The 16,610-nt window shown below is 45.1% G+C and overlaps 2 protein-coding genes across 2 annotated transcripts; both read left to right on the top strand.

Annotated features, from left to right (window-relative positions):
- Positions 1 to 124: 124 nt before the first annotated feature.
- On the top strand, positions 125 to 7,624 carry wdr6 (WD repeat domain 6). Its single transcript, XM_056385041.1, has 7 exons — positions 125 to 509; positions 699 to 800; positions 1,001 to 1,147; positions 1,455 to 4,203; positions 4,868 to 4,945; positions 5,623 to 5,739; positions 5,957 to 7,624. The coding sequence occupies exons 2-7, from the start codon at positions 731 to 733 to the stop codon at positions 6,771 to 6,773; spliced, it is 3,978 nt and encodes a 1,325-aa protein (XP_056241016.1). The 5' UTR covers positions 125 to 509; positions 699 to 730; the 3' UTR covers positions 6,774 to 7,624.
- A 3,087-nt stretch (positions 7,625 to 10,711) lies between these two features.
- LOC130174830 (WASH complex subunit 3) lies at positions 10,712 to 16,496 on the top strand. The gene is made up of 4 exons (XM_056385048.1): positions 10,712 to 10,764; positions 12,055 to 12,121; positions 13,199 to 13,555; positions 15,750 to 16,496. Exons 1-4 carry the CDS (start codon positions 10,717 to 10,719, stop codon positions 15,965 to 15,967), a joined length of 690 nt encoding a protein of 229 aa, XP_056241023.1. The 5' UTR covers positions 10,712 to 10,716; the 3' UTR covers positions 15,968 to 16,496.
- Positions 16,497 to 16,610: the final 114 nt, after the last annotated feature.

The following is a 16,610-nucleotide window of genomic DNA, read 5'->3' as shown; positions in this document are numbered from 1 at the left end:
GGAAATCTAAAGGTCCATCTACTAGAGCTACTTCGTTTGACGTCTGGTATTTTTATATAATACTAAAAAGAACTGAAAACGATGACAAAGTGTAGGAAAATCACAATTGTGTATAGTAAATAAGTAAAGAAATAGTGCTATATATAATACTATAGTAAAGAAATTAAAACATATTTTTGTATTGAGAAAAATGGCAACGACAGTTAAAGAAATGAACCAGTAAACAAAGTGGCGAGACACGTTAAAATTAAATGTATTATTTACAGAAAAACTTGAAGGCAGCACAACTCAACGTTGGTCGGTAACGTCTGTCGTTCCCTCCAATAGAAACACGGCCAGCCTTTTCTCTAACCAATCAGCAGCGAGAAAGCCGGCGGTGCCGCCTGATTGGTTTAAACTACGGAAGACAAAGCGGAAACACATGTGTTCCAGGTTTCTGGTCGTGGATGTGAAATAAAGATGATTTCATGAAGATTAGAAACACGTTTCTTCAGTGTTTGAGTTGTTGTGTGAGTAAATCCTGTAGCGACATTAACGCTGTTGCTGTTCTTCATTCTTTACGTTTGTTTTATGAATAACTGGAGAACAGGAAGCTGCTACTCGCTTGTTTTGCTAACGGAGGCTAACGGAGGCTAACGGTGACCGGACTCAACACGTGTGGAACAGGTGTTTGTTGTGACTGATTATTTTTCATGCAGCTGTGATCATGAGCTGAGGTTTTGGATCAGACATGCAGACAGCGGCTCTGGTGGCTCCTGTCACGGCTCTGGAGTTCCTGCAGGAGGAGTTTCTCCTGACAGGTAGGTGGCGCTGTTTCAAACCTACACAGTCACTGTCCTGTTTGTCTGTTGTGAGTAATGCAGATATTTATTTTACACACAACTGAAGAAACCAGTCACTGCTACATCTGTTTGTTTCAACGTGGACTCAAAGGCTTTGTAAAGGATTGTGAAAGACACGTTGATACTAACTAGATGATTTGATGGTTCTGTCCTGGCAGGTGAGGGTCCAGTCTTGACCGTGTACAGGCTTCAGCCTCACCCTGAGGCCGGCGCCTCACTGAGCGTGCTCCAACACCACAGAGTCCATGGAATAAGACCCAGAGGTCAGAGCTGCGCCACAGGGGCCGACAGGAAGAACAAACATGGTTGGTACAAACACATGTTGTTATTTTTCTCTTTGTTATTATCTATTTGTAATCGACAGAAGTGAGTGAAGTCAGACTTAGATAGACAGACGAGCCTTAGGAGAAGGAAATGTTTACCACAGTTGAGTGATCTGCTGGATTGATTAGTAACAACCATGAAACAAATGAAAGAACTCCTTTGAATTTAAATAGTTCAGATATGTAGAAACCTCAGGTGACAGGAATATTATCTGTAGTGTTGGTAAAGAGTTTATTTCTGCAGATGTTGTTTTTGTCTTTATTCACTAAATCCCTTCTCGTCCATCAGCTCAGTCCCCAGGACGGAGCTCCACCACAGAGCCCAGCTCCTATGACCTGGCAGTGTTTGGAGGAAAGGCAGTGAGGCTGGTGAGGCTCCATGTGGGTCTCCAGGATGAGGACCACCTGCACTTGGAGGTCCAGGGTCCCCTCGTGGAGTTAGGGGACTGGGCCCTGGATGTCCGCTGGCTCTCTGGAGACAAACAGCCACTTCTGTGTGTGGCAGTGGCCCACAACAGTGCTCTTCTCCTGGACGTCAGTACAGGAGCTGCCCTGGTTCAGCGCTCCTGTCGGGAGGGGTGTCTGCTCTACTCTGCCCTCCTTCTAGTCCATGAATCTTGGGCGGATGCTGTTGTAGTAGGAGGGACTGTTTTCAACCAGCTGGTTCTCTGGAAGCCTGGAGGAGGAGCAGGAGGAGGAGCAGGAGGAGGAGGAGGAGGAGGAGCAGGAGGAGGAGCAGGAGCAGGAGCAAGAGGAGGAGCAGGAGGAGGAGCAGGAGGAGGAGCAGGAGGAGGAGCAGGAGGAGGAGCAGGAGCAGGAGCAAGAGGAGGAGCAGGAGGAGGAGCAGGAGGGGGGAGTGACTCTGACTGTCCAGCTCCAGTGGAGCGGCGTCTGCTGGGACACAGTGGGGTCATCTTCAGCATCTCTTACCTCCAGGAGAAAGGATGGCTGGCTTCAGCCTCTGATGACCGCAGTGTGAGGGTGTGGGGGGTCGGTGCTTTAGGGGGTCCTGGGGGGGGGTGTGGGGACCAGAACCCGGCTTGTTTAAGGGTCCTGTATGGACACCAGGCCAGGGTGTTCTCCGTGCGTCTCTCCCCGGGGAAAGTGTTCAGTGCCGGGGAAGATGGGGCTTGTTTAGTCTGGGACTGGGCCGGAGGAGGGAAGGTGGTTCGGACGTTGAAGGGACACCGAGCAGGGGGGGTGCGGGCACTGGCAGTCGGCGAGGCAACAGGAGATGAGGAGAGATGGGTGGCCACAGGGGGGGCAGATGGGGGGGTGAGGTTGTGGAGAGTGAAGGAGAGTGAGGGAAGGAAGGAGGAGACCGAGGAAGCAGTGACAGAGAAGATAACTGACCTGAACTTCCCTGGGCTCAGTGCTCCTAAAGTGATCTGTGGAGCAGCAGCAGAGGATGGAGACAGCAGCTGGAGCCAGAGGAGGTTCGTGGTCTGTACTGACCAGGGGGAAGTCTATCAGTACAGCGCAGGGCAGTGGGAGATGGTGTGGCGAGGGACGTCTGAGTTTCAGTCCTACTGTGTGATGGAAACAGTTTCCATCAGAGCCACAGACTCAGCAGTCAGAGTTAGTTTGTGTGCTGTGGGAAACCTCAGCGGCTCCGTTCAGGTGTTTCCCGTCTCTCGGCCTCAGAGTGGGATTCTCCTCTCAGCTGGATCAGGGAAGATCCACAGTCTGATCTGGCAGGAGGGAGGAGGAGGTGTGTGTTTGTTGGCGTCAGGTGCTGAAGGACTCGTGTATCGCTGGTGTGTGGAGGTCACATCACATGACTCCTTAACTCTCAGTGTAAATCCTCTTCCTCCTTTCCTCCTTCCCCCTTCTGCCAAACGCTGGCTGCTGGCGGCGCTGTGCCTCCACTCCCGGCCGCAGGAGGCGCTGTGGGTCTGTGGGGACAGGAGGGGGTCTCTGCTTTTGTTTAAGGAAGTGGGAAAGAAGAAGAAGGGAGACGACGGTTTGTTGACGGGCAGGGAACGAAGTGAAGAGGAGGAAAATGGAAGCGATGGAGATGGAAGAAGAAAGATGGCGGAGCAGCGAGAGAGTGAAGACGTGCTGCGGCCACTGAGCTTCCTGTTCGGGGTTCATGGGAAACAGGGAGTGACGTCGCTGAGTGAACACAGAGGACTGCTGTACAGCAGCGGCAGGGACGGCTGTGTCAGAGTCTTCAGAGTGGAACCTGAACAACCTGAAGAGAAGAGAGAGCGGCTGCAGGTTCTGAGAGTCCAGCGGGCCTGCAGAGGGATGGAGTGGCTGGAGCGAGTTCTGATTCTTGAAGAGGAGGAAGAGGAGGGCAGAGAGGAAGGTGACAACCAGGCCAGAGAAGCCAGGTTCGTCATCGCTGGTTTCCACTCTGTCCACTTCGTGGTCTGGGACCCGGTGAGGCAGGAGAGGCTGCTGGCGGTGCCTTGTGGGGGGGGGCATCGCTCCTGGATCCTCTGGCCGTCCAGCAGAGGGGTGTGGCCTGGACACGGAGCTCTGGTCTTCATCAAGCACAGGGCCGTCCTGGCTTCACAGCCCCCAGGAGAGGAACCGAGCCGGGCGGGGAGGGCGGGAAGGACCGGAGGGTGGGGCCTGAGAGAGGGCATCCATGGGAGGGGGGTAGGGTGTGTGTGCAGGCTGGGGAGGATAGAGGGAGCTGGGAGTGAGAGAAGGGAGGAGTGGGGAGGAGGAGGGCAGTGGGAGGTGGTGGTTACTGGGGGGGAGGACACCAGTTTAACCATCGTGGCCGTTCATCCCGCCTCCGGCTGCGTCAGAGTCCTCTCAGTTATCACCGACCACATCTCCAGCGTCCGGACCGTCGCCTCGGTAACAGAGGGACACAGCGTTAACCAATCGCAGTCTCTCTCCGCCCTGCTCGTGTCAGCCGGCGGCCGGGCTCAGCTGCAGTGTTACCGGCTGCTGATTGGCTGGGACCAGCAGAGACTGGCCCCCTCCTGTCAGGTGATCCAGGTGGCCGCTCACCGATTGGACGAACAGTGGGAGAGGAAGCGGAACCGACACAAGACGGTGAAGATGGATCCAGAGACGAGGCAAGTGGCTGTTCTCTCCTCACACCTTCATCATCTGAGTTTACAGAGTGTCCAGAGAAGAGGTTTCCTCTCCTTCACCCTCATTAGAAACACACACACTGCATGATGCAACTCCTCAGCATCACTCATCTCTTTATTTATGTCTGTGAGTCACAACGATGTTTTTAACCAGCCTGTGGAACCAAAGGTGAATTTTTACATTGATGGACGATAAAGGTTATTAGTATATATTTTTATTGGTTTATTATTGGTTTTATTATTAATGTTATTGTTATTATTGTTATTATTTTGTTATAATAATAATTATTATTGGTGGTATTATTATTATTATCATTAATGTTGTTATTATTATTATTATGATTATTATTATTATTATTATTATTGTCCATCCATCCATTTTCTTCTGCTTATCCTCTAGTAGGATCACAGGGGGGCTGGAGCCTATCCCAGCATTATTATTATTAATGTTATTATTATTATTATCATTATTAATGTGATTATTGTTATTATTGTTATTATTATTGTTATTATTATTATTATTATTATCATTATTAATGTGATTATTGTTATTATTATTGTTATTATTATTATTAGCCTACAGGATGCAGAGAAGAGGTTTCTACAGTTAAAGAAATGAGCCGTGGCCTGTTTCCTGTGTGTTCAGGTACATGTCTGTGGTGGTGTCGGGTCAAAGGTCAGACTCTGTTCTTCTGGCTCTGGGCTGCAGTGACGGAGCTGTCAGGTTGGTGCACTCACCTGTTCTCAGCAGGAGAAGAGATGATAAATGTTAGAATATAAAAACACTTTGTCTTCCAGCTGTTCTAAACGAGGTTATCGTAGTTTGGGATTTTTCATTTTTATTTTGTTTTGACGTTTTGTTTTTTTAATTTCAGTTTATTTTATTTATGTACTTCATTTTTATTGTTGAGACAAGACAAAGACGAGGAAGGTAATAATAATAATAATATGATATAACATGACAGCTTTTGTTATTGTTGTAATATTCTGACTTATTGAGAGAAAAGAAAAGAAAAATGAAAAGAACATTTTCAGTTTAGTTTTAATAGGTTTTAAAGCAGCTTTGCTCATTTAGTTTAGTTTATTTTATTAAAGTGTTCACTGAGGACAGATGAACACAACAGACAAGTTGAAGACGTGTTGGTCGTTGTGTATGAAATAAACAAAAGTTCAAATTTTCTCTATGATTTAGTTTATTTTAGTTTTTTAAACACACGACACACTTTCACTTAGTTTCTATAAATCCTCATTTTTATTTCTATCTCAGTCAAAATGTTTTTGTCATTTCATTAGCTTTAGTTAATGATAATAACTGGAAGACAGTTAAACGTACATGAGATCTGTGAGACCATGAAGTTCATCCAGCTCGTTGATCGTCGTATGTTTCCTCTCTGTCTCCAGGTTGTTCTCGGTCAGTGAAGTCAGACGACACATTGATTTGTTGTGGGAGACGTTTCACCATCAGCGCTGTGTGCTCAGCGTCGCCACCTGCAGCCTGGAGGACGGAACAGGAAACAGGTGATCCTCTGTTTGTTCAGCCTGAAGCTCTTTGAAAAAAACATCTGATTGTTTTTTTAATATGTAGGTTACTTATTTTAAAAGAGTGAAATATAGGAAGACATATTGGAAGCTGTGGCCTCTGCCCCTCTATGTAAATATATATATACTGTATATACTGTATATACACACACACAGTATGTATAGTTCCTCTGAGCTGCTGTCTGCTGTCTGTCAGGTACCAGCTGCTGTTCAGCGCTGCCACAGATGGGAAAATTGCAGTGTGGGATTTGAGTGACACCTCCTCCTCGACCGATACTTCTCCACCAATCCCCTGCCTCGACATTCCCGCCCACCAGAGCGGCATCAACTCATTGGCTGTTTGGGCAGAGAAACTGGGACAACAAGGCGGCGGTTGCCTGGTAACTGTTGCTAGCGGAGGGGATGATGGGCAGCTGACAGTGTCCACAGTTAAGGTGCATTACCCAGAGGAGGGGGGGGGCGGGGGCAGCAGAGGATTCTCTGAGAAGCTCATTTCTTCACAAAACCAGATCCAACCTCCAGACCGGCTTCAGCTCCGCCTCCACGGCCACGCCCACATCCCACTGGCCCACGCCGCCCCTCTGACCGCCCTGAGGCTGCTGACCCCCGGCCTCCTGGTCTCTACTTCTTCAGATCAGAGGGTCTGTCTGTGGAGGGTCTGCAGTACCGCTGTCCGCCACAGAGAGACGCTGTGCTCCCACGTAGCAGACGCCGCAGGACTCGCAGTGTGGGAGGGGCAGATGACGGACAGGGAGGAGGGAGACGAGAAGAGTAACACAGGATCTGAGCATGAGAAGGAGATTGTGATTCGGAGTCAGACCGGATCAGAACCAGAGGGTCAGAGTCCAGAGCAGGAGACAGGAAGTCAAACAGAGACTGAGACGGGTTGTAAAGAGAGGACGGGATGGGTGCTGGTCTGTGGTCAGGGTCTCCAGCTGCTGCGAGTCAGAGACACAGAGAGCGAAGAAGAGAATCACAGAATCAGAAAATCTGACATCATTAATCATCTGTAAAATCACAAGATGCAGCTGCATGAAGGAGGAAGAGCTTTTAAATAAATGAACTGAGTCAAGTTGTTTGTTCTCCAGCTTTATTGTTAAGACAGGCAGGAACATTATAAAGAGACAGTAAACTCTTTATATTTGTCTCTGAAAATATAAAAATAATAACAATAATAATAATAATAATTGTAATATCCGCAGCTGGAATTATTCCAAAGTAAATAAAAGTGGAAGCTGTGGAAGTGACTCAGGCTTCACACACAGGAAACATTTGGAGCTCATCAAGGAAAAATAAAATCCATGGCTGTTTGAAGAGAACATTAAAAGCATCTCTGGTGTGTTGGAGCCATCTGTGGCCTCCTTCAGGGAGAAGCTCCACGCTGCACAAAGATGGCTCAAATTACTGCAGTTATTTTTAATTATGTCACATCTCAGCCAGGAAATAAAACCCTCTGACGTGAAGAGGGACTCTGAAGACGGCCGTCACCAGATCTCTCCAGGAACCAAAGTCCAGCCAGAACTTGGGAGATTCGAGGTTTAAATGCAGTTTATGGTTAAAAATCTCCTTCAGCAACTGATTCAACTGTTTTATGGAAGAGCCGGTCCGATCCCTGCGTCAGGGTGGAGATAAGACGACACATGATGTTATCAACACATTATAAACATGATGTTATCAACACATTATAAACATGATGTTATCAACACATTATAAACATGATGTTATCAACACATTATAAACATGATGTTATCAACACATTATATACATGATGTGGTGGTTGGAGGAGACGAATCTTTTTATTTTTATTTTTGGATGTTTGAGATGCTTCATCTACTGAAATAAGAAAATAAAATCATCTGCTGGGTTTCTGACCCTTTGTGTTGAAGAGACATAAACCTGTGTGTGTGTGTGTGTGTGTGTGTGTGTGTGTGGTGTGTGTGTGTGTGATGGTCAGAAATTTTTATGTTACTGAAGAAGCTAAATGAGATGTGTGTATGCCTGCCTGCACACGCTTACAATATTTGTGTGCGGGTGTGCGTGCATGCATGTGTGTGTCTGTGTGTGTGTGTGGTGTGTGTGTGTGTGTGTGTCTGTGTGTGTGTGTGTCTGTGTGCGTGTGTGTCTGTGTGTGTCTGTGTGTGTGTGTGTGTGGTGTGTGTGCGTGTGTGTGTCTATGTGTGCGTGTGTCTGTGTGTGTGTGTGTGTGTCTGTGTGTGTGTGTGTGTGTGCGTGTGTGTGTGTCTGTGTGTGTGTGCGTGTGGTGTGTGTGGTGTGTGTGTGTGTCTGTGTGCGTGTGTGTCTGTGTGTGTGAGTCTGTGTGTGTGCATGTGTGTGTGTGTCTGTGTGTGTGTGTGAGTCTGTGTGTGTGTGTGCGTGTGTGTGTGGTGTGGTGTGTGGTGTGCATGTGGTGTGTGTGTGTGTGTGTGTGTGGTGTGCGTGTGTGTGGTGTGTGTGTGCGTGTGTGTGTGTGCGTGTGTGTGAGTCTGTGTGTGTGCATGTGTGTGTGTGTGGTGTGTGTGTGTGCGTGTGGTGTGTGTGTGTGTGTGTGGTGTGTGGTGTGGTGTGTGTGTGCGTGTGTGTGTGAGTGTGTGTGTGTGCATGTGTGGTGTGTGGTGTGTGTGTGAGTCTGTGTGTGTGCATGTGTGTGTGGTGGTGTGTGTGTGAGTCTGTGTGTGTGCATGTGTGTGTGTGTGGTGTGTGTGCGTGTGTGTGCGTGTGGTGTGTGTGTGTGGTGTGTGTGTGTGTGTGTGTGCGTGTGGTGTGTGTGTGTGTGGAGGTCTCGGTGGGGGTCAGAGCCCATGAAGGGGCCGACTGCAGGTATCCATGAATATTTTAATATTTTAGCCTCGTCTCGTGTTCCCTTTTGTTGAGCGCCGTCTCACCACCTGTCACTCACAGGGGAGGAAGAGGGAGGAAGAGGGAGGAAGAGGGAGCGCTAATGTCATCCTGCAAATGAGCGGAGGAGGAGGAGGAGGAGGGAAGGAGGAGGAGGGAGGGGGTGAAAGCTCCTGCCACTCACAAACAGAGAGAAGGAGGAAACAATAAACACTCCTCTCATCTTTGTTTCAGGGGAGGGAGGGAGGGAGGAGGAGGAGGAGGAGGAAGAGGAGGAGGAGAACACAGGAGCCAGAGTATCTATGAAACCACCACTATCACTTACAGGGGGGGGGGGGGGTGAAAGCACCTGACGAGGTAAAGCTCAGGTTGGCGAGGAGGAGGGAGAAAAGGGGGGAGACAGAAATGTTGATGTTAGACGAGTCAGGAGAGAAAGAGGGAGGAGAAGAAACGACAGAAGAGACGAAGCAGAAAAACTAAAGGACTGAGTGAGAGAGTCAGACAGTTAGTTAGTTAGTTAGTTAGTTAGTTAGTCAGTTAATTAGTCAGTTAATTAGTCAGTCAGTCAGTCATTTAGTTAGTCAGTTAATTAGTCAGTTAATTAGTCAGTCAGTCAGTCAGTCAGTCAGTCAGTCATTTAGTTAGTCAGTCAGTTAGTTAGTCAGTTAGTTAGTCAGTTAATTAGTCAGTTAATTAGTCAGTCAGTCAGTCAGTCAGTCAGTCAGTCAGTTAGTTAGTTAGTCAGTCAGTCATTTAGTTAGTCAGTCAGTTAGTCAGTCAGTTAGTTAGTCAGTTAGTCAGTCAGTCATTTAGTTAGTCAGTCAGTTAGTCAGTCAGTTAGTCAGTTAGTCAGTCAGTCAGTCAGTCAGTCAGTTAGTCAGTTAGTTAGTCAGTGAGTCAGTCAGTCAGTCAGTTAGTCAGTTAGTTAGTCAGTTAGTTAGTCAGTTAGTTAGTTAGTCAGTTAGTCAGTTAGTTAGTCAGTCAGTCAGTTAGTTAGTTAGTCAGTCAGTCAGTCAGTCAGTTAGTTAGTTAGTCAGTCAGTCAGTGAGTCAGTTAGTCAGTCAGTTAGTTAGTTAGTCAGTCAGTCAGTCAGTCAGTCAGTTAGTTAGTTAGTCAGTCAGTCAGTCAGTCAGTTAGTCAGTCAGTTACTTAGTTAGTCAGTCAGTCAGTTAGTTAGTCAGTCAGTTAGTCAGTCAGTTAGTTAGTTAGTCAGGCAGTTAGTCAGTCAGTCAGTCAGTCAGTTAGTTAGTTAGTTAGTCAGTTAATTAGTTAGTCAGTCAGTCAGTCAGTCAGTTAGTTAGTCAGTGAGTTAGTCAGTCAGTTAGTTAGTCAGTCAGTCAGTCAGTCAGTCAGTCAGTTAGTTAGTCAGTTAGTTAGTTAGTCAGTCAGTTAGTCAGTTATTTAGTTAGTCAGTCAGTCAGTTACTTAGTTAGTTAGTCAGTCAGTCAGTCAGTCAGTCAGTCAGTTAGTTAGTCAGTCAGTTAGTCAGTCAGTCAGTCAGTTAGTTAGTCAGTTAGTCAGTCAGTCAGTCAGTCAGTCAGTCAGTCAGTTAGTCAGTCAGTTAGTTAGTCAGTCAGTCAGTCAGTCAGTCAGTCAGTCAGTTAGTTAGTCAGTTAGTTAGTCAGTTAGTTAGTTAGTTAGTCAGTTAGTTAGTCAGTTAGTTAGTTAGTTAGTCAGTCAGTTAGTTAGTTAGTCAGTCAGTCAGTCAGTTAGTTAGTCAGTCAGTTAGTCAGTGAGTCAGTCAGTCAGTCAGTTAGTTAGTCAGTCAGTTAGTCAGTCAGTCAGTCAGTCAGTCAGTTAGTTAGTCAGTCAGTTAGTCAGTGAGTCAGTCAGTCAGTCAGTCAGTTAGTCAGTTAATCAGTTAGTCAGTCAGTCAGTCAGTCAGTCAGTCAGTCAGTTCTCTACCTCAGATTTCGATCAGAATCAGTTTTCAAACAGGAAGTGAGTCATGGAGGCGAGCTCGAGAAATCGTGTGTGTGTGTGAGTGTGTGTGTGTGAGAGTGTGTGTGTGTGAGTGTGTGTGTGAGTGTGTGTGTGTGTGTGTGTGAGTGTGTGTGAGAGTGTGTGTGTGTGAGGGGTGTGTGGGGGGGGGATGTTTTTCTTGACCCAGGAGAAGGGAGAATGAAAGGACTGTTGTCAAACAGCAGCAGGAGCTTCACACTCCGACAGGTATCTACACCTTCACTCATCTCTCCGTTCCGACTCTTCACTGTGTTGGTTTCCTGTCTGTTTTTTTAATTTCAGTTTATTGTATTTATGTAGCTTTTGTTATTGTTGTAATATTCTGACTTATTGAGAGAAAAGAAAAGAAAAATGAAAAGAACATTTTCAGTTTAGTTTTAATAGGTTTTAAAGCAGCTTTGCTCATTTAGTTTAGTTAATGTTTTTAAAGTGTTCACTGAGGACAGATGAACACAACAGACAAGTTGAAGACGTGTTGGTCGTTGTGTATGAAATAAACAAAAGTTCAAATTTTCTCTATGATTTAGTTTATTTTAGTTTTTTAAACACACGACACACTTTCACTTAGTTTCTATAAATCCTCATTTTTGTTTCTATCTCAGTTAAAATGTTTTTGTCATTTCATTAGCTTTAGTTAATGATAATAACTCTTCTTCAGCAGTGACGCTTTGAACTGGAAGACAGTTAAACGTACATGAGATCTGTGAGACCATGAAGTTCATCCAGCTCGCTGATCGTCGTGTTTCCTCTCTGTCTCCAGGTTGTGAGACGCTCAGGAGCATCATGAGCTAACAAATGCTAATATGTTCTGGTGCTTTGTAATCACATACTCTGTGGCCAGTCTGAATCTGACACAAGGGTTTTAATAACTGCCCTCTGGGTGCCACAGCCTGAAGAATCTATAGTCCCAACCTTAATGGTTCCCTCTGCAACAAAGGTTCTGTTCTGTTTCTGTTTCTGTTCTGCAGGAATCCTCAACAATATGTGGTGCACAGTTGGTTCATGGGATGTGGTTCTGGTTTTAGCAGGATTGTGTTAGCACGGTGACATTTGCTAACTAGAAACCAAAATTGTGGTCAAAGCCAGGGACGAGAACATGTAAGAAAAAATATCAATATCTGCTGCACAGCTCAGCTCGCACGGACTCAAGGAAAAATTGCTTCGCAAACCTCTCGAACTACTGCCATTCACTAAAAGAACATTCATCATTTCAGCAAGATCATTACACCATGAGCGCCACAAGGTCCTCCTGCACCCTCTTGTGTGTTTTGGTGTTTCTAGGTCCAGAAATGTGGAAACAGGAGCGAGTTAAAGAAAAGGCTTTTTTTCTGTATAAACGTAGAAGTCGGCGGAGGATGCAGTTTACATGTTATAACATCATGTGTTTGCAAGCAGCAGCAACAAGCTGCTTCCAGGCTGGGATGTTTTACTGTGTGACTCTGTACATGATGAAAACACTTGAAAACGTCTCTGAGCCAAACTGATTTCTGCTCTCAGGTTTCCACATTGGTGATGTCACGAGAACGGCTGCCTCTCATTGGTTCGTCTGGGAGTAAAACAGCAGGTGATCCAAACGTAACCCTCTGACCTGTCCAGGGAGTAGTGATTAAACCGTTGCTTATCAGTAAACAGGCGTCACTTTATAATGATCCCATTTTAAAACCTGATGTTTCCTCAGAGTAAAGTTTCATCGTTAAGATCAGACTGAAAAAAATCTATTTATACTACAATTAAGAATCAGTCAAATCCAACGTTTTCAAATCAGCATCCAATTCTTTAACAAGTGTGATTGAACCTTATTAACTTTTATTCTTCTGTTATTTGCTGCTGGCTTTTAATATCTACACGTGCTGAGAGTTTATGCAGCAGTTTTTCTGTCAAGCAAAAAACTTGCAGTGAATTTCCTGAAGCGCTCCAGGCCTGAGTTTCATTCCTCTGTTGGTGGAGAGCTGTGTGTCTGTGACAGCAAGAAACATGATTAATTCCTCCTGTTTTCCAATGCTGATGCAGCTGTAAAATATGAGTTTGCAACAGAGAAGAAAATCCAATCCTCATCAGCTGCAATATATTGGTCCAATACACTCCAGTGTATCTCTGTATAAAACTACAGTATTAATCAAATCGACTGAGTTTTAAGTAATTATCAATTTCACACTGAAAATACTGCACACCTGCTGAAACGGCTGAGGATGACATCAATCCCACAAAGCAATGAAACAAACTGGACAGCTGTGTTTCAACTTCTCTTCAAAAACAACAGTTAGTAAATAAAATCAAATAATTTGAAGCTTTCACACGTGAAATTGACAGTTTTGGATTAATGTTGAAAAACTAGCTGCGTAGTGTGATGTCAGTCGGTGCCTCTGGTTTCATTTCCTGTTAGTATGAAATGAAAAGTAGATTTACAGAAAAGAAGTGCATCGTGTTAATATTATTAGCATCATATATAATGGAACTGAGATACAGCATTGATGCTTTACTTCTACAGTATAGTGTCATCCACTTAGAGGAACTCAAGAAGTTCTCTGATCTGCCGCTTGAAGTCACTTCATGCTGCTGTAAAATGATTTTGATGTTGAAGATTGATTCATTTCAATAAGCAGCTCTATTCTTTCCTCCTCTCTCCCCTCGTCTCCTCCAGCCAAGCCACCACACTCGTCCTCGGCTCTCCAGCGCTCCCACCAGGCCGCTCGCCAGAAACGCAGCCAGCAGCCGTCCTCCTCCTCTCATCCTCATCCAGGGCCGTCTTCTCTCCTCCTCTTGGACACCACCATGGCGCCTTGGGCGGGCTTGGCTCTCTCTGAATCCTCCTTCACATCCATCCCGCCGCCACCTCCTCCACGACCCCCTCCGCCGCCACCGCCGCCACCGCCTCCTGCTCCTCAGCCCACGCCATCCACCCCTTATCGTGGGAGAGAGAACAAAGATGAAGAAGCTTCGAGTTCAAGTTTTAACTCTGAGGCTCCATCTCCACCTCTGGTCCTCCAGGACAGTGCAGGTACCACACATTTCTTACTGAAAATGTCAAAAACGCTGAATTTAAAATAAATGAGAGAGTGAAAACACTGTAGTGCAGCAATACGGGAAATAGGGACGTTTTTCAGGATTTCTTTAATGTAACACCATTAGTTTTGAAGGTGTGTTCAGGTGTGTTCAGGTGCATGAAGATGATTCACACCAGGTGTGCGTGAGGTTATTCGACCTTCAGTGACACAAAAAATGTTAGGGCACAAAGATTTGATTTAATTTGACTTTCTGACGAACAAAAACCAAGAAAATAATACAAATGACATGAAAATCATAAATTATTCACTTTTTGATATAAAAAAAAAACCTGTTTTAAGAAGCAGTCCGTTATCATGTATCAATTAAGATGCATCATGTGATCATGTATCAATCCACCAGAATCTATAAATGTGTAAATATATTTATTTTCATAGAAACTCGTCACTTTCAGCAGGTGAACGTAAGAACAGTCTAAATATTGTGTCTATAGTTTATGTAAATGTCATGGTTAACAAGGACCGGAGCTTCTACTGTTCTGAGATCAGTTATGATATTAGTTAGCAGTTAGCAGTATAATATATGCACATAGCAAATCGAAGTTGCTAGGACTGCTACAGTGACATGTTGTCAGTAGCTTGAACACGCAGGTCATGGTGGCCGCACGACCTACAGTTCAGAGGGAGGGGCCAAAACCACTGTGGAATTGAGCCATACCAATCAAAACACAGTTTTCAGTTTTACTCAAGATGATATACACACTGTACAATAATAACCTATAACATAATTTAATTAATGACCCTTAACCTTGTACAACAACGTAACATGAGCTACTTTTTAACATTTGAGTTTTGCTATTGCTACATAGCTAATACTAGCGTTAACCGCTCTTTACTTACCAGTCCGCCCAACAGCTTCAGCCACTGATGTTTTTACAATTCAAGAGGTTATAAACGTCCTCGGAGCAGCTGCTTCTACACGTCACAGAGACTCATCGACAGCAACGAATCATTCCCGGGGCTAGCTGTTAGCATGCTAACTTCAGTGGAAGAAAAGAAGTAATAGAATAGAAGTAATAATAGTCAAAACAAGACATAGTTGTTTGTTTCCACCTCTGGAGACAGATGTTGGTGAGTAAAGGAAATAAATTTGATGCTGAACTCTGGACGTTTCTTCTAGACTGACGATGCCAACGTTAGCTGTGTAGCGTTAGCAAAACTTGCAAATAGCTCCCTAAGGTAACATTTTCCTAATTAACAATCATAACTTAACTGTTAGCTGTAGCTATCTAAGTTTAGCTAGGTAACATTAAATAACATTAAAATATTTAGTCTTTATTTATGTATTACACAGGCCGACTGATGCTTGGATGTTACATGACAAACAACATTACATTAATGCAGCTGAAGGTAAAGCACCACACGCTCACACAGGTGTTTTCAGTTATTCTGACTCAGCAGAGCTTTGATGAGAACAGACCTTGTTAAACAGCAGACATTCTGACGTACAGGTGGAATCACCTCCTCCCGGTTGTTTCCTCCACCAACCAACCAGGTCACAGGTCACATGGTCACAGTCTCGCCTTCCTGAGTTACAGTGTTGAGTAATGGCCAGAAGTGTTTTCGCATAACATTATGATGTCACAGTGGAGTTGACCTTTGACCTTTAGCATATTAAATGTCATCACTTCATTTTATACTTATGAACATTTGTGTTAAATGTGTCATAATTAGTGAATGAATTTGTGAGTTTTGGCCAAAAAGTCACAGTGACCTTTGACCTTTAACCACCAAATTCTAATCAGTTAATCAGTTGATCTTTGAGTCCAAGTGAATGTTTGAGCCAAATCTAAACAAATCTCCTCAGATGGTCCTGAGATACTCAGACACACCTTACTAATATGGATTATTACGTGACCTCGTCCGTGCTGCTGCCACACAAAGAGGTTCTGTTCTGTGAATTGACCAAAATTCATTCACTAATAAAGATGATGTATACTGTAGGTTTAAGATGAGGGAAGGGAGTGGTCTGATCAGACGAGTGGAAACACCTGTGTGGGCCAGCTGTGTCCGACCTGTGAAGAACACCTGAAGTAGTTTTAACTTTCACACAACTACAAAATGCAGAAACACATTAAATTAAAGAATAGTAGCTGTAGTTTTTACTGTCAACCCTCTGTGTCTCCGCAGGTGTGGGAGGTAGAGGGTTGCGGGCGAGGCGGAGGGTGTTGCCCCAGCGGCGGGTGCCTCGTCCTCCCCGCCTCCCGCCGCTGCGTCCGGTCACCAACCTGAGCTTCTCCCGGAGCTTCACCTTCTCCTTCTTCGAGCTGCCGCTGCACCAGTCGCCTCGCTGCCGGGCCGAGCGCATCAGAAACCTCATGCTGCTCCTGAGGCAGATTCACTACTGACAGTCAGAGCTGCACGGACAGTTCTTACTCATCTGTTCATAGGAACAAATGTTCTTTTATCGGTCAGATTAGCAGAGGTGCAGTGAGTGAACTTTGTCTATTTACTAGGAAAAATGAAACTAATGTGAATCTTATTACATCAGTGTGTTTTTGTTTAGAAATGCTGCGTTTTGGGTTTTTAATTTTCACATGTCAAATTCTAATTTTATTTGCTGGATAGAGTTAAATTTGCCCTTTATACATAAAACCTGAAGTTATTGACTTTAAACTGCTGGTGGTTGTTCTGATAGAGTGTCTGTAGGGGGCGCTCAGGTCTCCCTGCCTGCTGTAATAAGCCCCTGGTCTGTCAGTGTGAGCTCATGTGTTTCAGACTGTGGTGAGATTATAAATTAAAGGGCAGTTAAGACAAAAACAGTGTCTGTTCAGGGACTTTGTGTTTTTCTCTCTGTTCTGCTTCTTTATATCTACACGTGTCTTTCATTCTTCTTTCCTCTCACAGCCGCAGAGATGAACTTCACTTTCTCTCAGCTGGAGTATTTCCATCATGTAGAGTGGACATTAAAAACAGGTTGAAGCAGGAAGAACATTTCTCCGTCTCATTTGCTCTTTTTCTCTCTCACTCACCCTCTCTCTCCCTGTTTCA

The sequence above is a fragment of the Seriola aureovittata genome, chromosome 9, assembly GCF_021018895.1.
Source record: "Seriola aureovittata isolate HTS-2021-v1 ecotype China chromosome 9, ASM2101889v1, whole genome shotgun sequence".
NCBI lineage: Eukaryota > Metazoa > Chordata > Actinopteri > Carangiformes > Carangidae > Seriola > Seriola aureovittata.
Note: the sequence above shows the minus strand (reverse complement) of the source record. Positions and strands in the feature narration are given on the sequence as shown.